This window comes from Rhodamnia argentea, chromosome 8, assembly GCF_020921035.1.
Source record: "Rhodamnia argentea isolate NSW1041297 chromosome 8, ASM2092103v1, whole genome shotgun sequence".
Classification (NCBI taxonomy): Eukaryota; Viridiplantae; Streptophyta; class Magnoliopsida; order Myrtales; family Myrtaceae; genus Rhodamnia; species Rhodamnia argentea.
Window position 1 is genome coordinate 3,602,565 of NC_063157.1, and position 24,748 is coordinate 3,627,312.

At 38.7% G+C, this 24,748-nt stretch overlaps 1 protein-coding gene and 2 pseudogenes across 1 annotated transcript; 1 reads left to right on the forward strand and 2 right to left on the reverse strand.

Moving 5' to 3' along the window:
- Positions 1–1,686: 1,686 nt before the first annotated feature.
- On the reverse strand, positions 1,687–6,032 carry LOC125316170 (annotated as a pseudogene).
- A 10,028-nt stretch (positions 6,033–16,060) lies between these two features.
- LOC125316171 (F-box protein At2g26160-like) lies at positions 16,061–17,125 on the reverse strand. The gene has a single exon (XM_048283666.1). It carries the CDS (start codon positions 17,102–17,104, stop codon positions 16,061–16,063), a length of 1,044 nt encoding a protein of 347 aa, XP_048139623.1. The 5' UTR covers positions 17,105–17,125.
- Positions 17,126–17,735: 610 nt separating this feature from the next.
- On the forward strand, positions 17,736–20,367 carry LOC125316172 (annotated as a pseudogene).
- Positions 20,368–24,748: the final 4,381 nt, after the last annotated feature.

The window sequence follows — 24,748 nt, forward strand, 5'->3', positions numbered from 1 at the left end:
TGTTGTTGTGGTGGATTAGGTTCCAACGGTCGCCCTCTTCGTCGGAGGAGAAAGAGGGGGTTCTCACGCCATCCACCGCAACTTCGCTGGCCTCCAAAAGAGTCAGCGAAGGCGATGGCGAATGGCTTGCAGGATGACACTAAACCATATGAGACTATTCAATATTATTCTCTTAAGTTAACGGGCATGCCGACGTGGCTTTCAGTCCGTTAAGTTTGAATGGTGATAAAAGAAAAGTTATACGTGCATTATCCACATAAAATATTCATTTCAAATGTGGATATGATAATCCACGTCACTAAATAATAAGGCCGTATCTTTTTTTCTCATTTTTGAAAGTAGTTAGATAAAGGATGGACATGTTGACTCGTCATTTTTAAAAATTCAATTCAGCATAGTAATCCACATCATGCAATAAATGTTTGCATTGGTCATTTGAACAAACGGAATGGCCACATTGAACATTTATCTAGAACTTTTTCTTGTAACAGATTAATTCCAAAAATTTTCTTATGACATCAAAATGTGCAACGCATTTTTCTTATTAATTTTTTGTGACATCAAAAATCCCCAAACTAATCGGCATGTGACATATTTACCTCAAAATTTGAGGTAAATGTGTTAGATTGATACAAATTTAGGATTTTTAATGTTACAGAAAAAAAAAAATTAAGAGTAAATATGTCACACCGTATAAGTTTGAAGTTTTTGGCGTCATAAAAAAGTTTGGGATACATGTGCACCGTGAACATAATTAAGAAATTTTTGGTGGCTTTTGCCCAATTAATTACTCGTGTCTATTTTTTCCCTTTGCACTAGTGAGTATCAAAAGCCGAGAGGATTCTGGGAATGTGATCCCTGGCAACAAATCGATGGGATGCAGCGGACTATGGACGGGATGCAGCGGACTATGGACGGGATGCAAGCTGAACTTGCTCTCTGGAGGCCGGAGAGAAACCTGGATGGGGACATCGAAGTGGCGCCGTGGCAAATCAACCGGAATAACCGACGTCTTGTTCCACCGGAGACTTTACATTCGGATCGAGAGGATTTTGAAGAGTTTGGGTGGAGTTTTCCTTCTTTTAAAAAAAAATTACCTACATCAACACTTGCTACGGCACATAGGATAATCAGTGTTTCTTGGACCGCTACATCAACGATTTCTCACTAAAATTGCTGGAAGAACTACAATGGTAATTCGTTAAAATATTTAAGATTAAATTGGCAAACCGTCAAAAGATTTGGATTAAATAGGCGCAAAATTAAAAAATTGCCCACGTCGGCACCGACTACGACACATGGGACGTTCGATGCCGACTAGACCGCTACATCAACGGTTTTCAATTAAAATTGTCAGAATGATTACATTGATAATTTGTTGAAAAGTTCGGACTAAATTGACAAATTGTCAAAAGATTTTGGACTAGATTGACACAATTAAAAGGTTTAGAATTGAATTGGCCACCATACAATAGGTCTTTAATTTTTTGGACTATTTTCCCTATGCTTGCACATTGATGAGTTTACTCAAGTTTACCGGTTTCCTCTATGTCACTACCTATAATCCAACACACTTTACTTGCATGACACCAAAAAGACCAAAGCAAAACTTCATCCAAATCAAGCGTGGCTTAATTAAAGCATATTCACGGCGGTTGCTTAATCCCATAATCCAACAAGAATCCTCTAATCTAATTTGAGGCGAAGGATGTAAGGAGGAGCTGCACTACAAGTGGTCACCAATTTTGTTTCCAGTAGATATAAATGACAACTGAGGATCATAGTAATGCGCGACTGGTTTTCCATCCAAATCGACTTGGAAAACTCCGTTGTTCTTGTCCATCACCGGTCGTTTGTTTAATCTCTCCAATGTCACAGCTCCTTTTCTTATGAATAGATACTTCAACAAAAACTCGTTAAACATCGAGTTCCCCTGCAAAAAATAAATAAATAGAATTCTTATGTTATCTGAATGAAGGTACAGTGCATGATGCATTTTCATAATTAATTTAATATATGACTCAGGTGGGCGCATAAACGGCCGTGGAATTCGACCTACATTTGCTACGTGTAGAAGTAATCCGTCACGAGTGAATCACAAAAGCATCAACAGGGTTCATGGGTTGATACTTGAGAGCATCGTATCTGACTCGTCCAGCATTATAAGAGATTCAATGCCTCTATTCTTAGAAGTGAAATTGACACGAATAGTCCTGAAAATTGGTGCAATGTGTAATGCGATTCCTAAACTATAATTAATGTACAATGTGATCCCTGAATTTTCTTTTAGATATTCAATTTGGTCTCTGGACTATATAAAAATATTCAATATTATCTCTGAACCGAGAAATTGTAGAAGGACAACATTGAACATTTCATATAGCTTGTAGATTATGTTGAACATGTACCAAAAATCCATTAGAGCACATTGAACAGATTAAAAGTTCATGAACTATATTACACATTTGGCTAAAATTCATCGACAACATCGAACAAATAAAAAGTCTAGGAGCCACATTGCGTATTATACGAAAATTCAAGAAACATTTGCGTCATTATCCCTATTTTAGAATTTCATATGTTTGCATTGATGAAAGAGGCTCCTCAAATGAAGCATGCAATTATTCACGATTGCAAAAAGTTCTTCAGCCGCATGTTGAGCCACTGATAATTGCAAAGGAAAAATTGAAGTTGACGATGATACACTCACCGAAGACCAGTAATGGCCATCTCCATCGTATCTGATGTTGTCCGGATAACCTAGCAAAGGTCTATGAATGTGTCGGTTGGTCCTCTTTGCTCGCCATTTATACAGCACCTCTTACCTCCTCCTAAAGAACCCAAAACAAAAAAAAAAAAGACGGCCCACTTGATCTCATCCATACTTTATAACTGATTATGACAGTTTCGCATAAGATCGCTAAACTTTGATCGGGAGAGAGAGCGACGCCATTGGCAAAGTAGAGATCCCGAGCTAACAGTTTAGTTTCTTCAGTTGCCTGGTCATAGCTCAAGAACCTCCCGTGCGACGACCCTTTAGAACGTCCAGATGACCTCTTCCAAGGGGTACTTGTATGAGGCGTCGGTGAAGTATATAGTCTTGTCACGGGCCATGTCCGTGACGTCCGTTAGGTTGAACTTCATGCCTTAAGTGTCATCCGTCAAAAACTCTACAATTCCGTGCTTACTGACATTCAGCAGCCCTCGTGGCAGATGACAGTTTCGATACTAATGCATGTTATTTGAAAGTCCTAATTTTATATATAAAATGATTACTTCTTTGGGACATAAAATTTCCTAGTTTCGACTTTTTATTATTTCTAAGAATAATTATTTTCGGTCATGAAATGTTTTAGCGATGGAATGAATAACAAGATAATTCCAACAAAATATGCTTGACTAGATGCACTACGCATGGTTCTCAGAACAAAAGTTAGCTTTGTTTCCATTGAGTAGTTTTCCGGAACGTGGAAACTCGAATATAAACATGTATGACCTTCCCTAATTGGTCTTACATTAAATAAGAGGAAATCAATAATGAAGGGCGTGACAATAATTGTACATACTTTTAAGGGTATCTTTATGTTGCGAAAAAATGTATTATTTGAAAAATATTTTTTTTTCATAATAACGGTCGCTCGTATTGCTTACACAAATGAATGAACATGATATTTTCACCATCCACGATAGTATTTAAAAACGAATTCCTGTCAATAGTGAAAATATTTTACATTGACTAATTATTTCAAACGTTATTACCAATCATTTTCAAAGAAAATATATTCCAAAACATTCATTTTTCACAAAATAATCGGAGTCTAATTATACCCACTTCTTCTACTTCAAAAGATAACAAGCTGAAGCTAGAAGAAAAACTCATTTTGTTAAAACTTAATTTATTTTGACAAGAAAAAAGACTTAATTTATGACTATCATTAATTAGGAACGTAAACGTAATTGTGTGCGTGCTTAGAATTTTCTTCTATATTTGTGCAAAATTTATTGATAGCGAATTATGTTATATATCTATGCTTATAGGCCCTAGGAAGGGATGATTGTCTAAAAAGTCCTAAACCTATTATACGGTAGCCAATTCAGTACTAAACCTTTCAATTATGTTAATTCGGTCACAAAACTTTTGACGATTTTCCCATTCAATTCTAAACCTCTTAATGATTTACTGATATTGTGCTTCCGGATAATTTTGACAGGAAATCACCGAAAGACTACATTGGCAAATTGTTAGAATGTTTAGGAATAAATTGATACAATTGAAATGTTTGGGACTGAATTAACTGACATACAATAAATTTAGAACTTTTTTAGACAATTTTCCACCTAAAGACAGTCCAATAGGCATCGGACAATAATAAACCTGACCTGGGCCAGTACCCATTCAATTTATGTCTGTAATTCTTGCTGTTATCTTATTTTTCGCTAAAATTCTTCTCTCTCTTTTGAGTTAGTTATTGGTGTTCAATTGTCTTGACCTTCGGCTCCAAAAAATTCCTAAAAATTTGTCTTGTATTAAAATTTTCATTTGACATGTTACCCCGATTCTTGCTTGGGTTTCTATTTTTGCCCCCGTAAAATTTAATGGATCATGTTAACTAATACTTTAAGATACTTGCTAATTATAATTTAGAATAAATATTTTGATTGTCAAAGCAGATTATATATAGCTGTTTAGCAAGTGCTCCGCCAAATTTGATGTATATAGTCTCTGTCACTTTCTCACGTACTTTCCAAAAATGAGTAAGAAAATAAAAATAAGAGAAGAGTTATGTTCTAAAGGAATTTGTGGCTCGAATTTACATTACAAAATGAATATCCAAGGATGATTATGATCAATCCATTTTTGTGGGAGTGTGGCTACTTTTTTCAATATGCAATTGGTCAATGCGAATAGCAAAGTTGAACTAATATTAGATATATTCATTCGTGTTGATCTGAAAAGTAATATCTTGAGTAATGCAGTTTAGAGTCTTTTATTAGATACTACAACTAAACATGCCATTAAGAAATGTTTATAATTGTCATATATAATTTTTTTACATTCACTGCCCTTATCAGGTTCAAGCTATCTGACTCCCAAATTAAGTTCAGAGAAGACTTGGGCCGCAGATACCAGCATGACTCAAGTCCACGTGGCCCACGGTTGAGGTCGGTTTCACTGGTCTATTCATCTTTTAGACTTCGAATGTTCTCACTTACTGCCAATCTAAGGTGGTCACAGCTGCCAAAATGGGTTTAGAAATAGCGCCGCCCAAAAAAAAAAATTCTAGATAATTTAGTATATATTGAATTTGAAAACCACCCTAGATATTTACGATAAATTATAAAGACTTACCTCCGCACGAACGAGAAAAGATTTTATTTTCCAAGGTTCATTATCAAAATACGAATCTAAAATTCTTATGAAATTCTGCTATCAAAATTGAAAAACTAAAATTCCCCTTTAATTTTTTTCAGCCGAAAAAGATAACCTTCATTACTTGAAGTAGTTTGAAGTAGTTTCTTCATCACATACAAAAAAAAAAAAAAAACACGGGCCTCAGAAACATTAATTTGATTTGCTTCTCTCAACCAATGGATTAGTATACTACTCTCTCGAAAGGTAATTACATCTTTGGGCGCTGGCAACCCAGTCCATAATTTGATTTGCTTCTCTCAAACAATGGCCTAGAGGCATATTTTTTGACATGGACCATCTCCGATTTGCAGGCCTTGGATAAGGGCCTCCTCCTCCCACGAAGCTTGTTCTTGGTTGGTCACCGCCCTTATCAGGTTCAAGCTATCTACACCAAAATTATGTTCAGAGAAGACTTGGGCCGTAGACACTGGCATGACTCAAGGAGAGCTGGGGTTTCAATCTGTCCAACCGTGGAAGCTCTAACCCTGTTCTTCTTCTTCCGGCAACATTTGTGACCGCTTGTGCAGAAAACGCAGGAGCTCACATGGAGGGAACCAGGTAACGCCCATGGTCCGATCTCCTGCAGGAGCTTCACTCCAGGACCGGCAGTCGGCTCCATGCTCGCGTGGACGTCCTCCGGTTCCAAAGCAGATTATATATAGTTGCTTAACAAGTGCTCTGTCAAATTTGATTTACAAAGTCTCTGTGATTTTCTCACACATTTTCTTAAAAAGAGTAGACTTATGCTCAAACTACAAAATCAATATCCTATTTTAATGGCTCCAATCTTTAAAGGAAAATTTCAGGTTCTAATTTTGTGCGAGTCTGTAATATTAGATATAGTCATTAATGTCGATCAGAAAAGTAATGTATCAAGTTACGTACTTTAAAGTCTTTTAGTAATATAATTAAAAATTCAATTATGAAATGTCATATATAGTTTTTTCAACATTGATCATATAGCGACATTACTTAAAAGAAAAGGTCAAAGACGATGGACCTGGACACAAGTAAGCTCGAGCTTACTTTATTTAATGACAAAATATCATCTTGCAAAGATCACCCTTTGATAACTTCGATACATTTAATTATTAAAACAAGTTTTCATTTGACAGTTAATTATTTAGAATAATTACCTCTAGTAAAATCTCACATAATATAAAAGTAAGAGATTCTAGAATTACATATTTCTGGACCCCTATTTTGTCCCTCCTATTTTACACTTTCACGCCTTCATCTAAGGTAAAATCCAACCTATGAGGTATGAGGGAGAATATTAGGCTCCGTTTGTTTGACGGAAAATGGCGCTTTTCTGGAAAATATTTTTCAAAAAGTTATTTTCTAGGAAAACGAGGATATTTCTCGGTGTTTGGCTGAAATATGAAAAAGACTTGAAAAGTATTTTCCGTTGTTTAGTATGGAAAATTGGGTTTGATTTTCCTCCATGGACTCCTTTCAATACTTTTTTGTTCTTTTGTTTTTTTTTTCATTTGTTTAATCAATTCAAAATTTTTAATCATTTGTCTTTATCTTTATCTTTATCTTTTTTCTCTTTTTTATTTTTTTTCCTTCTGATTTCGGCTAATCGTCGGCGACATCGATGGGCAGCGGCCGGCCGCAAGGGAGCTCAAGGCTCGGCCGGTCCCAATGATTCCGTAAAGAAACGATGTTGGATGCTTTAATATTCATTAAGCAGATCCCCATCGAATGGACAATGCATTAATAATTTGAGTCTGCTAGAAATTGACACTCTTCCTCACGAGCAATGATGAAAAGGTTTACATCTATTAGTCAATTGAAGAGGTGTTTCGATGGTTAATTTATAATCAATACTATCTTAGATTATATAAGTACAAGTATTAAAGATGTAATTCAACAATATTCGGGAAAATTGTCAATTCCGTCCCAAACCTATTATACGGAAGCCAATTTAATCTTAAACCTTCGAATTTTATCAATTTAATTCTAAATCTTTACATAAAATTTCATTGTAGTCCTTCTAATCAATTGCCGGTCCTTCAACAAGCTAAAAGGATTTTCAGATAAGGTGAATATCTAGAAGGACCTTGATCAAGTTCAGAGACATGTTTAACCTGTTTCCACCGATGTTTAAAGTTGAACTTGTTATATCCCATAAATATTTCCATAATTCTCAAGCAACCTATTCAGTCCCTTTTACGTTGTATTGTTAGCCCCAACATTCTTATATTGCTGCTCAATGCAGACTAGGCTTTTGTTGTCTCCCACCATATAAACGACATTGACCATGGCCTTCGAGGAAGAAAGCATGCCTGAATGCCTCGAGAATAAGATGTAATGATTGTAGATGTCGCCTATTTTGGAAAAGAAATTATTTTGTGTAAAATAAAAAGTATAAAAAATTAAATTAGAAAAGTATTTGAATATGAGATCACCCGCCATTCTTTTCTAGTTTGGTTGTTCCTAGGTGAGTACCCTCTTACTAGTTAACATGCGTTTGGTGCAATTTACACATATATATGCTTTATATGTGCTAGTCACTCAATACCCATTTTTCTCGTGCTCCGTTGTTTTCATTTTCTAGTGTGAGCTCTTGCAATATCATTATTTGGGGAAAACGAAACCAAAAGTACATAAATGTTGGTCCAATGTATGCAATGTCAATCTTATACTTGTAATTTGTTCAGCGTGATCCTTGAGCTACTCCTATACATTCAATATAGTCAATAAACTTTGAAGTTGTTCAATCTAATATCTAAATCTACCACAAAAAAAAAGTCAAATAAATTATTTGATGCTTTTTGCAAGTTTTTACAATTGCACTATTGCCCGTATTCTAGTAATATCTTTTTCATTTCAAGACAATGGCAAAAATTTTAGAGATTACTAGGATCATTATCCCCATTGTTTTACTCTTCAACTCCCCGGACATTTTTATGTGACTTCATTTGAAAAATATCCCATAGTACCTGCATATGGAATGGTGGTGTTCTTTTAGATGAAATTCTTTTCTAACTATCTTTTGGGTTAGAATTTACAACAATTTCGTACCGGACTTCTTATTGAACTATTGTTGAGAATTTTTTGAATTAATTTTCTCGTTCGGGACTAAACTCACTTTTCCAATTTAGTCAAATGCTAGCCATCTTTGAACCCGGACTAAAAATGAAAAAAAAAAATGAAGTTAATGGTGGGGAGACGGATCGACGGAATATCCCTGCTTTGATACCCCTGAATTCAGATTTCAAAGCACCGATTTGACTAAAGACGTTTCCAATGCGCCAATTTCTTAACATGAGCGATGAAGCCTATAACATAAGTAAATGGAAAACGCAAGACTATAGAATAAATGCGCATCAAAAGCAATATCACTTTCATCAATTTTTTTTTTTTAAAAAAATGGTCCTCTTGTTGATCCAACAATATTCACGACATGACAAGGACGTCCTCATTCGAGTGACCTCTAATCCAACTTCAGGCGAAGGATCTGAGGACAGTGTAGGGAGCTGCAGTATAAGTAGTAGCCAATCTTGGTCCCGCTCAATATGAGTGACAACTAAGGATCATAATAATGCGCGTTTGGCTTTCCCTTCGAATCAACCTGAACAATCCCGCTGTTCTTCTCCATCGCGGTCGTCTGTTTAGCCGCTCCAATATCGCAGTTCCTTTTCTTACGAACGGATACTTCAACGCCAAATCCCACAACATTGTCTTTCCCTTCGAAAAAGATTCACTTGTTATGCAGATGAAGCAAGGCAATTGTTGCAGCAAAACGAATTCTCCGATCTCATGTTGAAGCATCGATGATTGCAGAGGATACACAAGGATGGTGCAAGTTGTAGCAAAGCAAGAAACATTTAGGCTCCATTTGTTTTGCAACAAATGAACGTTTGGAAACATTATTCTAAAACTGGTCTTTTATCCTCGAAATAATTAGTCAATAAAAATTATTCTTATTAACAATATTTTCATAAATGATGAAAATATTTTTCACTCATTTATTTTTTTAAGTGATACAAGCGGTCATTTTTAGGAACATATTTTCCAAAGTCTTTGATTTTTCGTTGAACAAATAAAACCTAAGATAACAAGAATTATGATGTAGATACCATAAGACTAATGAAAGAGAAACTCATTGACGATGATCTACTCACTCACAGAGGATAGCGCAATCCAATAGTGCCCTTCTCCATCATATCCGATGTTGCCCGGATAACCGGGCAAACCATGGATAAATGTGTCAATTGTAAGCTGCGATTGTTAACCTTAAGCAGCAACCCAACATTATCACGTTTAGATATACGAACCATAATGCATAAAGTAGAGGAATTTACGCACATTATTTCAGATCCATCGTTTTTACTGCGGAGTTGTGATGAACCAATGCTTGAGAGCTTCTCCTCTAGAGCCCCCTTAAACACTAGCTTCAACGAGACATCCCTCACGTATTGCTTTCTGACGACTCTTTATGTAAGATTATGTGAACATTAAGGTTTAGAAGAAGGACTTGAGTTCTATTTATATAGTTTTTAATCTATCCCCTCATTATAGATAAGGTTTAACTCAGCCCTTACTATCCAGCTCCATATCCAACTATGATTAAGAAACCTTACATCTTTTCTTTATTAGACTAATAATCATTTACAATAATAATTAATAAAGCCATAAATAATATATTCTAACATTCTCCACTTGGGCTATATTAATTAAAATTGCACTTTATATGCGGCGCATATTTATACTGGTCTAGAGATAATTCCTAATAGTCAATCCTATCCCATAAATTTTTAAACACCAAATCATGGGAGTAAATGCATCGGAAGACACAAAGCTATCAATGGTCACAAATTATCTTAACTTCAACGATATGGATTTGATATAGTAGTATGGCAAATGGATAATTTCTCAAATTATAGAGAAACTTTATATGTTATTTCCTTCTTAACCACCATTATGTTACTTTAAGTGTCATGAAACCTAATGTGTCACTAGAGAATATCCTTATAGTTCCAATGAACCAACATATATCTTACCTTTATAGTTAACTATATTTTATGTATAACAAGACATATGTATATGGCTAAAAATAAATACCCCAACCATCACTCAAGGTTTACACAATGCCATGAGATTTTCCTTAAATATATGTATTTTTCTTGATAACTGTACATCCATAAAAACTTTATTGAATGTGAAACAATTGATACATGTCTAAATGTCACGGGCACGTCCTTAATCCATGCTCTGATATCAACTCAATTGTGACGTCCTTACCATCGGAGCTCCGACATCTTAGGGCATCGCTTGACACTAATTACGAGCTTTGATTTAATATTATATTATAAATAGTAGAATACGCATGCGGAAGCTAAAACAACTAGAAACAGATAGTGGGTCACCCAAAAGAAAGATAAGTGCATGCAGAGAAAGAAAATGGCAGGCACACCCGAAAGGTATGGCCTTAATAGGGTTCACTATCATACGTAAGCAGTAAGATAATTCAACAAATTGTTTTAAAATAGTTTATACTTAACTATAAAATAGGTTATGTACGTCTTCTATTATTGAAACATAACACGAGAATACACTAGGAGGATTCAAGTGAAGTCTAACTCCGAGTACTATCCACATCTCCATTGGCGTGCTATCATCCGAAATCCTAGGAACCTAGATAGTTGAAAAGGAGGTTGAACGGTAAGGGGTGAGCTCAGCAAGAAAGATGTCTAACCAGATGACGAAACTATCTATATCTCTTTCGATCAATCAGATTTTACCCAACTCAGAAAAATCCGTACCCATCTCATGCAGACTCAGCAGGCGATCTGCACGCATGACAACAAGGAGAGACAAATAAGACTCGATTGTGACCCCCACACATCGTGAACGACGACTTCTATCCATAACATGACCCTTATGCACATGGCGTGCACATGACTCATCATTTGATTTTCAGTTTCCACTTTTGAAACAAGTACCGTGGAACACATGCTATGGTTATATGAGGGACACATGACTTATTTTCATTCCAAAGGACAAAGGCCTCGATTTTGAGTTTTACCTCATCTTTTCGCCCATAAGACATCGGCCATGGGAATCATGAGGGACACAGGCCTCATTTTAAATCCGAGGGACACGGGCCTCGATTCCCCTATGTTGGGGCTCCATTCCAACGGTTCTCGATTTTCACTCAGGCTCCCACGCTGTAATTATCTGAACACTGGCAGATATCGAACGTCCTCGTCGGGACATAGGCCAATGGGACCCTCGGTTCATTTAACTAGATTGACATGACCCTCCATCCTCAACCAAACGATTCACATACACACAACCATCCATGGGTTCAGCAGAACAAGCGGACAACCACACGCTTGCTTCGATTCTTATATGCAATGCAAACGACCATAACTCGACCATTCAAGACCGCAAGGCATAAAACACACCACGTGACCACGCGGCTTCAAGGCTAGATACCCACAAACCACAACACCCTTCGCGCCCACTCAAGCCACACGATAGAAAGTCACATGCAAAGTAGTTTCCCCATCCACACAAGCACAATTTCGACTCTGAATACCTACAATTAAAAACTATAGTCGACGCCCAATCGAGCAATCAATGGATACGTTAGTAGTAAGGTTAGAAATCTACTTGCCTCCGGTCCTTAGTTCGATGAAACGAAATAAAAATTGATGCCAGAACAAGCTCCAATCGTTCCTCCCTCCTTTAGTTCACACCCAACACCCATTTGTCGTCCAACTTCGATCCACCTTAAATTGACGACAAATATAATGATCAGAACATAAATTCGGCTTGCCCAAGACTTATAGATACTAGATTGAGCAATGGATCATCTAAATAAACTCATCTTCTCCCACATGCAACTCAATCTTCGTCTTCTCATACCGATTTTCAAGTGGCACCCCCACGGCCAAACGGTCAGCCAAAACTAGTCTAAAATATGGGATAGAGGCACTACTTATTTGTAGTTTGAGCTCAGAAAAAATGGAAGTGGATTCATCGCCAATTCGACTCCTCAAGCTTCAGCAGCCACCGCAGGTGGCTCCGTCCTCCGGGATCTCGAGGTGTAGACCGTGCTCTCGAGGAGGAAGGGGGCGGGCCTCAGCAAGCAACGTATTTGGAAAGGGAATCGCGGGCCGTCGCGACGAGGCAGGGGGATTGAGGAGCAGAAAGAAGAGCAGACGCTACGGAACCGGAGGACGTCCATGCGAGTTTGGAGCCGACTGCCGATCATGGAGAGAAGCTCCGGTGGGAGATCAGACCATGGACGTTTCCTGGTTCCCTTCATGTGAGCTATTGCGTTTTCTGCACAAACGACCGCAGATGTTGCAGGAAGAAGAAGAAGAAATCGTCAGCGTATGTCTGCAGAGATCAAATCGGAAGTGTTGTGGATGGGTTTGGGAAGAGGGTTTGTGCTTCCACGGTTGGACAAATTGAAATCCTGGCTCTCCTTGAGGAGTTTTGTTTTTCAATTTTGATATCGGAGTTCCGAGAAAATATTGCGTGAGTGAGATACTCCACGCCTGGTTTTGTATTAATCCAGCGTGGAGTGTCTCACTCACGCAATATTTTCTCCGGAGTTCCATTCGAATATCTTTCGGATTTTTCCATTCAATTTTGATCGTGAATCTCGAAAAATCTACTCTTTCCTCAATTGTGCCAAGATAAGCCTTTTATTATATGCCATAAATATCTTAGGTGCTTTCCAAAATTCAATTAATATCAAATTATTTGACCCGTTAGAAATAGAGAAATTGTTAATTAACCGACTCAAAGTTGGAGAATACTTTCACACGTAAACCAACTCCCTAATTTCGAAGAACTCAATTAGAGGATAGCTACGGACCACAGAAAAAATAAAATCAATATTAGAGGATAGCTAATCTAATGAAACAAAACATCCAAAGGATTGGCAACATAACGTAATCTAGGATAAGTAAACGAGAGAGAGAGAGAGAGAGAGAGAGAGACTATGCCATGATTCACAATGATCTAGATAGAAAACACAAATTCACGGCGCGAACTTGTTCACAGTTCAATTACCGCAAAAATGCTTTGTACGCACAATAACTGACAACCTGGTACTTAGCTAACTTTCTGACAATGTGTCTTTTTAGTTTTTGAATGTTCCAGATTCTGCAGAATGTGTCAAATACCCGTTTGCTTATCCATTTCTAGAGAAGTTTCTTTGCCCTATTTTTGTGCGTGTCTTTAGATTTTGGCATTCTATGATAGGCTACTTTTCGTGTTTTATTTGGTGAGTTTTATCTCAACAGTGTATGTGTTTGTCAGGACAAGGTAAAGGAAAGCTGGGAAGCTGCTTGTCAGGCACTTAAACAAAGCTTGAGGTGGCTGAGAGCTACTGCATTCATGCTGAAGTTGAAGCGGCTAAATTAGAAAGTATTTTACCCTTGTTGCAAGTTTGGAAGATCACATGTACATCATAAGCACGGTTCTGAATCTGACGACTGTGCTTTTGGACAGGTCAGCTGGAGATAGAAGCGTCTTCACATGTACAGTTATTGAATGCAAGAGATGATGCTGAACTAGAAGCTGTCAAAGAAGAGGTATGCACTCCTGCAATTTTTTCCCCGTGTCAGCTGGGGGAATTAATTCGCACGAATGACTAAATTTTCAATTTCTTTAAAACACTAACAACGGTAACAAGTTCCTTTCCACTTTTATGTGCTTTGACTGAAGATAGGGTTGAGTCACAGAGCTGAAATTCATTTGTATTTGGTGGATCTGCATGTGGCTGCATTAGTTAAATTTCTGATGTCTGGCATTCCCTTTTTCTTTCGCACTTGTATACGGAGATCCATCGCCTCCTTGTCAAGTCTTGGTTGTGATGTGCAGAGAGACGGACCATAACCGGTGTCAGAGTTTTGACGCCGGTGACCAGACAAAATAACCTCGAGTTCGGAACGATTGAGAGAAAAAAAAACACAATTGAGATGGTGGGAAAAACATGGGTAATATACCTATAAAGAGAAAACTTTTTGATGTTAATTACTTTGACAACTTTGAGGTTTTATTATGACCAATTAATAATTTAAGATTTAAAATATGCGTGGCACGATTTCACGAGGGTATCATTGATTTCGGATGCCTAAATTCCCAAGACCGTGATTCGGATTTTGATTGGCGCGTTTCCAAAGTTTTAAGACATCAATCTATCAAATAAAATCTTCAATCCTCAATTGAATTTACTTATTATTATTATTATTATTATTTCTCAAAGGGGTAATCATTTGTTGGAGTTATTCTGAAAGAAAGCAATTCATGTTTGGAGTGGCTTGGCTTTGGAGTTGGCTATTATCGTTGTCTTGAAGCTAAGGATTTTTGGCCCACTTCATCGTGTTGGATTAGAACGAGAGTATTAGGGCCGGCAAGTTAAGCAATGAACAGCAAGCTTAGCAGAGGCATCTTCACTTTACGAGCGAGTCCTTAATCTGATCTTAAAAACGATTCGATAGTTCTGTTACAAGCTGAAGTTGCTCGATTTCAAGATCTCCGTAAAAATTAACCGGCGTTTTCTTCTTGTGGGTATTCGAGTCACGTTGCTCATTTGAGTTCTCTCATATTCCCCCCTATTCATGCCCTGATGGGTCATTCAATTTCATGACCTAACTATGGTAGAAAACTTGAGAAAGCCGTCTCTCGTTCTCAAGCTCTAATCCCCGACCTAATGAAAAACACTGGTTTTTGGCAAGCTAATCGTGGTTCGACGACCATATTTACTGACATTTGTGAATTTTGGTCGGAGTAGTATCACTTAAAAATTTATAGATTAGTATGAACGGAATAAAGTGAAAAATTCAAGAATTTTTCATTGAATTCTACAAATCTTGGACACCAATTTGAAAAATTTCAGGACTTGACTGCACATTTTACAAGTTTTAGGACTCGATTGCCCTATAGTGACGGGTTTTTGGACTTACCGGTGCACAAACCCTTTGCATTTTTATATTTCAAGTTGTTCTTGAGAGATCAGTTTAAGTAGAAATCGTATTTGTAGGTTTGGGACATAGACGAGAAGCTATTGTCGCACCTTTTTACGATTTCAAAGATGCAATTAGCTCTTGAACATTCCTGCAAATACAGTTTTCACGTCTAAGCGTATTTCCGAAAGTCGAAGTTTGGTCTGGATAATAGAGGCTTAACATCAGAATTCACGTTATTGCTTGACTTTGACACATACATTGGCAGGTGTGCTGCAGATTCTCTTGGAAACGCGACCGTTTTCAGGTAATCTAAAGTCCAAATGAAGTACACATCTACCTTTTCAAGTATCACATGGTCAGATGCCTTCCAGTTTAATTTGTGCTTCCAGTGATCTCGTTAGTGTTTTTAACTCGTCTTAATTTCAAACCTTGGCTGACAGGTGCATGTGGATTCGGTTTATACCTAGAGAAACAAAGAGCGGGAGATTTTTATTTCCTCGGTTCTATTCCAGACGAATACGTTCAGGTGCGTGCGACCTCCTCGCCAGCCTTATACGACAGTTCCATCAGTATATGGTTCCAAAGAACATCACTCAAAAAGCTTTCCTTAAATGGTACTTATATTCTTAGACAAGGAATTGATGTTTATTATGGTTATGTTTCTTGTAACTCAAAAGAGGAAAATAAGTAAACATGTACTCCTTCGTCAATCGAAGAAACGAGAAAAATCCACGAACCTGGGCTTCCGATCCGCCAAGCTAAAAGCCCTAGTTCCTCCCGTCAAGTGATTGGTGAAGGTGCTGCCGGCGTAGTAGATGCAATCCCCAGGACACCAGCCGAGCTCGCGCACCGGGATCGCGAATGAGCAGAGGTTGCAGAGGAAGAAAGCTGAATTGCCCAAGCTTCTCACCTCTTCCCATCTCCCACATTGTTGATCCAATTTACAGGCTCTAAAATCAGACAAGTCACGCCTCCACGATCTGCGAGGTACAAAATGTCTGTCGACTGCATAGAGATCGTCATTTGACACCACCAAACGCTTTCGGTGGAAGCAAGGGTCGCTGTCGTTGCCAATTGGCAGCCGTGAGAAATTTCCGAGCGTGAAAGATGAATCGATCTGCGAAACCAACCCGGACACGTCGACGGCCCAAACTTTGCCTTGGTAGACTTCGATGTCCTCGTAACCGCAGCCTAAATGGCTCCAATTCTCATCCCCATGCTTCCAATACCATAATTGCCTTTCCAAATCGATGAAATAAACCACACGCTGATCTAGAGCACAATCCGGATGCACCACTACTTTCAGGCCTTGGGTACAACCATGGCGATATTGGAGCGTGTATTCTCTACAGATTTCAACTCGGAATTGGAGGGAATCGAGTACCTCTGGGAACTTGCGGGGCAAGGACCCGAGTGGCAGCCGACGCGAGAAGAGGCCGAAGATAAGCATATCCCCAAGCTCCGCCTCCTCGAGCTTCAGCAGCCGCCACTCGCGACCGGAAGCGGCTTTGTCCGCCGGTGTCTTGAGGGCGTAGACCGTTCTCTCGTGGAGGAAGAGGTCGAGGTCGAGCCTCCGCGCGGAAGGTACTTGGAAAGGGAGTCGCGGGGCAGGCGGCGCGATGGAGGAGCGGAACGAAGAGCAGACGCTGCGGAACCGGAGGACGTCCATGCGAGTTTGGAGCCGACTGCCAATCATGGAGAGAAGCTCCGGCGGGAGATCGGACCATGGACGTTTCCTGATTCCCTCCATGTGAGCTCCTCTGCGTTTTCTGCACAATGTTTCTGCTTCTACGGTTGGACAAATTAAAACCTAGCTCTCCTCGAGGTGTGCGAACACAAAAATTTAATTTATAGGGAATTTCATTAGAATATCTTTCAAATTTTTCCTGTTCGATTTTGACGGTGAATCTTAGAAAATCTTATCTTTTCGCGTTCTTGCTGAGATAAGTCTTCATTATATGCTATATATATGTGAGGTCCACAAAAACAAAAATTCAAGGGGAGCTTTTGTTTTTTGAATTTTCATGGCGAAATTTCATTAAGATATCTTTCAGATTTTTCCTTTTTTTTCCCCTCGTTCGTGCTAAGGTGAATCTTCATCATATGCCATAATTATCTGGAATGTTCTCTATATCAAATTTTATCAAATTATCTCATCCCGTTAGAAATAATAAAATTATTCTTTGGTATAGTTCTCGAGAACTTGTATCGTAGAACATGGGAATTCATCTGTTAAAATTTTCCCTTCTATTTATATTGAACTTAAATATTAGGAAATTGATAAAGAGTATATCGACATTTTATCTCATACAAAATTTAAACTTAAAAACAAAAAAAAAAAAAAAAGGGATGACTTGCTTTTTTCCTTCGTTTTCATTGTCATGACTTGCTTAAGCGACGAGAGCATCGACCCTTCTTTGCTCTCAAAAATGATTCCGAGTCAACTGTCGATCGAAGAAGAGAGCTTGGAGTGATACCCGGCCCGAGAAGGTCTTTCCCGTCTACACGATGGGGGTGTGGAGGCCCGAGTCGGAATCCATTGTCTCGGTCCCAGATTATGGTGACCCGATTTGGGACACCGTAAGAGAAGAGACCAAGTTGGAGGTGAACCAATTTCTGAAATTGTGTTTTAGGTCTGTTCTATTTCTTTCTCGAGAATCGCATTGTATATAGTTTAATTGAATAATTCAAAGATTAAATGAGCTCAAGGTCACTTCCTTTTGTAGAAAAATGCATGTCCACATCACCCGATTTGTGAATTTCATATTTGCAGCGCAAATTTCTTCTGTGATGAAAGGAGCATTGAGGTAACTAGATATGTGGATAAATAAGAACTTCTAAAGGAACTTTCGTATCACTTGACTTGGCCAAATAAGAATATGCCATCTCCGAGCAGCCTGCTTCTTTTAAGAACACTGGGACTCAGTGCTCAATTTGTTTGTGAAGTGATTTCGGCATACTGGTCATTCAAGTTCAGCGTTCCTAACAAGTTTGCTAAAATCAGTTGCTTTATAATTCATGACAGGGGGAGAAGAAGCCTATTTTGAGCTGCTTTTTATATGCCATTATCCTATATCACATGAAAAATTTGGAGCAGGCATTGGGGTTTGCGTTGGCCCATCGGCTTTAGAATGCTATGCTGCTGGCAACACAACTCGTCGACATATTTTATGATGTTATAATGAATGTTGAAGCCATTCAACGAGCAATCCCCTTGGATGTGCAGGTAAACTACTTTTTATTTAAGGACATGTTTGGTAACGTTTTTATTTCAAAAAAGTGATTCTGATTAGAATCAATTTTTTTGATTGTTTTCCTTGATGAATTTTAAAAAATCAGAACTCTTTTGGTTACTGCACAAAATTTCTGTTTCCGAGACCGAAACGCGTTTGGTAACCGCACAAAATTTCTATTCTGGAAAATAATTTCTCTTCTCAATTTATCGTTTAAATCAAATAATTCATAATCACATTTGATGACTTTTCTTAGACCCCACAATTGTGATCTTCTTGCACCATGACATCTTTTTGGCTAAAATTGAGATGCTTTAGATTTGTTCCTTGGAAGAATAATATGCTAAAATTTTTGTTTTCCCATGTTTCTCTTGAGATTATGCATATGCCAAGGATGAAAGAGGTAACTCAATTATTTTTTATTGCTCAAAATGAATAAAATTCATCTCTACCACATAAGTGACTCGGTTTTACCTTTGGATGCCATGTAGATGCTTATTGACGCAACATGGTACTCCAGCAACAAATCAGACAAGGCTTAGGAAATATCAAAAGGCAACATCACCAAAAACACGATTGGTGAGTTGAATGGATTCATTTTCTACTTTTTGAGATTTTTTTTAAAATTTTTAGAATTTTTTGGAATGATTTGCCTATGAGGGGAAAAATTTTCATTTGAAAAAAATCGAAAGAAAAAATCGTCGAAAATAGGATTGGTCAATTGAAATGACCCATCTTCTAATTTTTGAGATTTTTTTGGAATTTTTGGGCTTTTTTTAGAATTTTTTAGAATTTCCCTTTTTTATTTTTTAATCATTTTCTATTTTTTTAAATTTTTTATTAATTTCTCAAATTTTTATTTGGAAAAAATTATCCGAACCAGGTTGGGTTGACCAGGCCTACGCCTCGCGGGCGCCTAACAAACATGAGAGAAGACTAACGTTGTCTTTTTTATTCTAAAAAAAATGTTCTTTTTTTGGAGAAACAACTTTTTTTTTGGTTCTTATTCTTGGTCCAAAAGTATTTCGGGGTTAGAATCAGAATCAAAATCATTTGCATTACCAAACATGTTTTTAATTCTTTTTTGTTTTGAAGAACAAAATCAAAGAAACAAAAACGTTACCAAACATGCCTTAAGTAACCATGGTTTGCTCCTTTGATGTGGTCGGTTTTGACCTAGGCATTCAAAGACAGAGATCCAGCTTCTGTGTGTATCTTATGGTACTTTTGCATTTTGGTACTACTTAGAAACCATTTCACAACAGATATGATCTTATTACTTAGTCGGCGGGCTGTCTTCTTACTTTGTTTTTGCTATGTCTTGAAGAAATAATTACAGCAATTCATGGTCATCTCGACAGTAAAAGTCAGATATGTTGTTGGCACACATGGCCCTCGTGACGAGAAACATTCAATTCGACCAGTCTAGAGGATATCTTGAGCTTTTATGTTCACCTTGATTTTGGAAATTTCAGGCATCGTGACTTTAAATGGAGATATATTAGCACTGTACTTGCTGCATATCTTTGAACACATTTACTGATAGTTCAGTGGTCTCAGGCTATGGCCAGGCAGTATTAGGAGAAGTTCTTGATTAGCATTCAGAGTGAATGTCTTCCTTTACTTCGTTTTGTAGGGGTTACCATTCCTCGCAATCATATCGAGCAGCACATGCACTGTGGAGAAAAGGAAGGAAAGTACTCGCCCTGGGAAAAGTGTTCAGAACTCAAACCATCACAAGTCATTATGTCAATATAATCACTATAGGAATAATCACTGAGCAATAGCCTTGGTCCATTCCCAGCACCATTAATCTCCAAAGAGGCAGACGATAGCCCTGAAAAGTGACAATAGTGGTAAAGATGGTACTGCTGAGATGAAAAGTCAAATCACCATTTGCCAGAACAGTATGATGGCCAGTGAAACACAAATTTGAATTGATGTACTCTTAAGTGTGCAAAATACCGGTCGTTAATTTCCTGTTTGACACATTTTCTTCTCTCTCTCTCTCTCTCTTTTGGTCAACTGTTTGATCCACCAGCTGAATATTATCTAAATGCATACCCCCATATTCAGAATCCGAGCAGAGATGCCACCTTTTCAACTCTTCTACATTCCCTGTGAGAGCTGCACATATTAGACAATAAACACAACAATTACCAAACGCAGAGAGTGTAATTACAAATTACATAAGTGTCATCTCTTTTATTTTCTACAAAAGTAGTTTACATTACAACCATATTGGAGCAGAAAATATATGTATAAGACCTCAGACAACTAGACTGAACATGAGAGTAGAAAACAAATGCCAAAAATCAAAAGATCGAATTCTCTTCAAGCAGATGGACAATTAAAACATGCCAAAAAGCCACAGAAGAACGAAGAACCCATTTTATGACCAGGGACGCAGATATATTTTTTTTTTCCCTCTGAAAGGACATTATCAAGTCATGCAACGACAGAAACACATAAAGGATATTCGCATGAACTCTTTTTCAAAATGACCACCATTATGCTAATGATGCACTAATAAATGCTCCAGTTAATCACAAAGTGGATTTAGTTTGCAACAAGCTTTGAATACGGCAATTTGTATCATGATCAGATGGTGTTTTATTACACAATTAAAGAAAAGAGGGAATTCCACTATAATGCTGGAAGAAAGTTCCACAATCCAAGCATGAACAACATCGTCCAGCAAGGGACTCCAACTAAGAAATGCGCTCTTTTATGGCTTTCCACGAATACTTACTCAAAAAGTCTAGGACAAAATAATAAACTCTCTCACCATGAAAAGCCAAATACAAAGGGAACGCTAAATACTAGCCAGCCAAAGAAATCATATCACTAGAATAGGATGCCTTTGGGGCCACAGCTGATGAAATTCTTCATTCATATCTCATGCCAAGACTGACAGACTAATTGAAAACGAAACTGAATAAAAAATTCACATTGCCAAAATTAATTTACCAAAGTGACCATGTTGACCCAGCCTTAGAAATGAGCCCACGTGTATCCTTATGTCTCTATAGAGGAAGTTATCCCTCAAGCACTATTACCAAGGCCTTTCCCTTACCAGTATGCGAAACAAATTTCCCCCTGATGCTAAAAAATAACGAGACGGACCGAAACATGAAACTGCTAGTCACCTATATATCACACTGAAACATTTCTTCATTCCAAAACGTAATCAATAGCAGCAAACAGCACTCATGACCAAGTAAACATTTCTTCATTTTATTTATATAAACTTGTGGAAAACTAGACCTTCCGGTGAAATGTCCGATTCAGCAAGTGACAGAATTTCTGGCCCAATTAACAGATTGTTCATATCAAGCTGGGGAAAAAACAGGAGCAGAAATAAACTAGGGTTCCACAATAGGCAGTGGCCACTCCATAGGAAAGTCAACGGGTCATAGACAGAGGGAAAGCAACTTGAGCACTATTATACTAGGGCAAAGAAACATAAATTGATTACTCGCCTTCTTGGCAGGTTCAATTTGGGAACCACATGCGATGAGCTTTGCTTGTTTCTTTTCCATTAACTTGTCTAGGAAGGCCAGGAGTGAGAGGTCATTTAATGGGTTTCCATTGTACACAATGTCAGGCCTAGACAGGATTGTCCGAGCCATGGTAGCAACTTATGGATGAACATGTGAAGCAAGTACCATGAGCTCCCACCAGCTTACACGATCTGCATTGCTATAGTTCCCCAAATGGGAATGAAATCAATTCATAAGGAGTTTTTCAAACATTAGTCAGCAAGAGCTTACGAAAATGCAAAAGGATTTCAGAAGCTGGCAACAGCTACAGGTTATCCATATCAAAATGAAAAAAAGAGACAAAGAAAAGAAACAAAGAGCAGGCCACTAGTTAGATGAAGAATTGTAGACAACTAATTGAAGTATAGCCTCCTTGGAAAAATAATAAATACTTACTTCAAGAATAACATGCTCCTAAACCAATGAATGAGAGATCATATGAAACAAATAGAGTTGACAAAATTACAACAGGACATTACATTACAGGGAAACTACAAAAGAGAGGGAGGGAGGGAGGGAGGGGGGGGTTGGGTTGGGTGGGAGAGGCATTCAGACGGCTCTCTTGTCTGGGATTAGACCTTCCAGGAAGCAAGTAATCAGTCAAATGTACACCAGATTGATCAATTTTATTTATAGCTTATTCAACTCCCTGAGTATTTGGAGATGAATCCTTTATAAGCAACTGAGCTGCTTCGTCAGAGAGTTCATCATCATCTGAAGAAGAGACAGGCAAGCCATCCTCCTCCTCCTCTTCTGAGGAATCATCGTCCTTCACGGAATCATCAACAATTGAGCCAAACTTATTTTCTTCCCTTGAAGTATTGAGTTCTTTGTTGTCAGCTTCTTCAAAAATGTTTTCAAAATGTTCTAGCTCTTCATCAACCGACTCATTCTGGAGCACTACATTCCAGCACAACCCTATGTATTGTTCAAGAAATTTCCATCTGAAACCCTCATCCTCCAGTAATTTCATTTTAACATCGAAACAAACCAAAGAATATCCCGTCCTCACCACAAAGGAGGTCGGGCTCTAAGAAACTCAGAGAGAAGAAAAAGATATCCACAGGCATATTGAGATGGCTGCTGCAGTGCAACCTGTCAATGGCTGCGTTTGGGAACCACTTTCCCGAGTAGCTTTAGACACCCAAAGTCCTTTGGGCCAAGGATCAGGTGTTTGGTAAAATTTTTGAAAATATCTTTGGCTCAAAGTGAGCCTTCACAAGGCTGAAAGCCCAAGGCAGCTTGAAGGCTGCCTTGGATTTCAGCATTTTCGGCAAGCAACAGTACCGGGTAAGTAAAAAATATTCTTCCGAAACTATCCTCATCTATTTTTTTATTTTCCGGTTTTGGCCTTGTCTGTCACTGTTCATCGTCTTCTTGGCTTACACCTTGGCTGGAGTGGCTGTGAGGGGACGACGACCGACCGGAGGGGGGCCGGCGTTGTCGTGCAACCCAGCAACCTCGCCTGGGCTTGCACAACCGCCACGAGGGGCCACGCGACCCAAGCAAGGGCCGGTCGCGCGGCCAGCGTGAAACCCAGGCAAGGCGGCCCTCATCCTGGGTCCTCGGCGCGAAAGGAGCTTCTGAGGTGGGTTCTGGTTCAGATGTCAATTCCGAGATGGAGAAATCGAGGAAGCTGAAATTCAGCAGTCAAGCTGGTGGCTTCGCGAATGAAGATGGGGTGAGAAATCGAAATTGAAGGAAAAGGAGAAGAGGAAAAACAGGAAGAGAGATGAGCTTGAGAGGGTTTATGAGTCTAAGAAGTATGGGGAAGCAGAAGAGGAAGAAGCAGATGGTCAAGTGGGAGAGAAACTTGCGGGGAAGAAGAGGAAGAAAGCGGATGACCCGGCTGATGCGATGGCTTCAAAAGAAGGCTACGACGATGAGAGCAAGCTGTTGCAAACTGTATTTGTTGGGAATTTGCCTCTGAAAATAAAAAAGAAGGCTTTGGTGAAGGAGTTTAGCAAGTTTGGAGAGGTAGAATTGGCGAGGATTCGGTCGCCGGTGCGAAACCCAGGCGAGGTGCCCCTCTTCGGTGGTCAGATCTGGGTCGCCGACACGAAACCCAGGCAAGGCGGCCCTTTGCAATGGTCAGATCTAGGTTCTTGGCGCAGATCTGGGGGGTCGACGCAAAACCTAGGCGAGGCAGAGCATTGGAAGGAGAGGGCACTGTTAGGGGCGGCAAAAATGGTGGACTTGACGTTGTGGGAGGCGAAGAGGCGAGCAACGTCAATCATGGGCTTGCGAGGTCGACCGGGCGGCGGCGGCAGCAAAGTCGATCCCCGCCATGGCCGGACGAGGCTCGGCCTCGCCGGCCGCTCCCCTGGCTGATTGCCGAACCGGCTGGAGGTAGGGGAGGGGTTGGGGAAGGAAAAAAAAGAAAAAGAAAAAGAAAAGAAACAAATAAAAATTATATAAAAATTATTAAAAAAATACTAAAATACTCAGCCAAAGGCATTTGCCAATTTTTGTTTACCAAACAGCATTTTCCCAAACTTTCTTTTCAAGGCACTTTTTAATTACAGTTTACCAAGCAGCTTTTGCATTTCACCAAATCCTTTCAGACCAAAGGTATTTGCATTTTTCCAGAGGCTTTCCCCAAAAGCTTTTCCAAACGCA

What these genes read in the sequence shown, in the direction of transcription:
- LOC125316171 (XM_048283666.1), bottom strand. Translation starts at nt 17,104, where the DNA reads ATGGAGGGAATCAGGAAACGTCCATGGTCCGATCTCCCGCCGGAGCTT.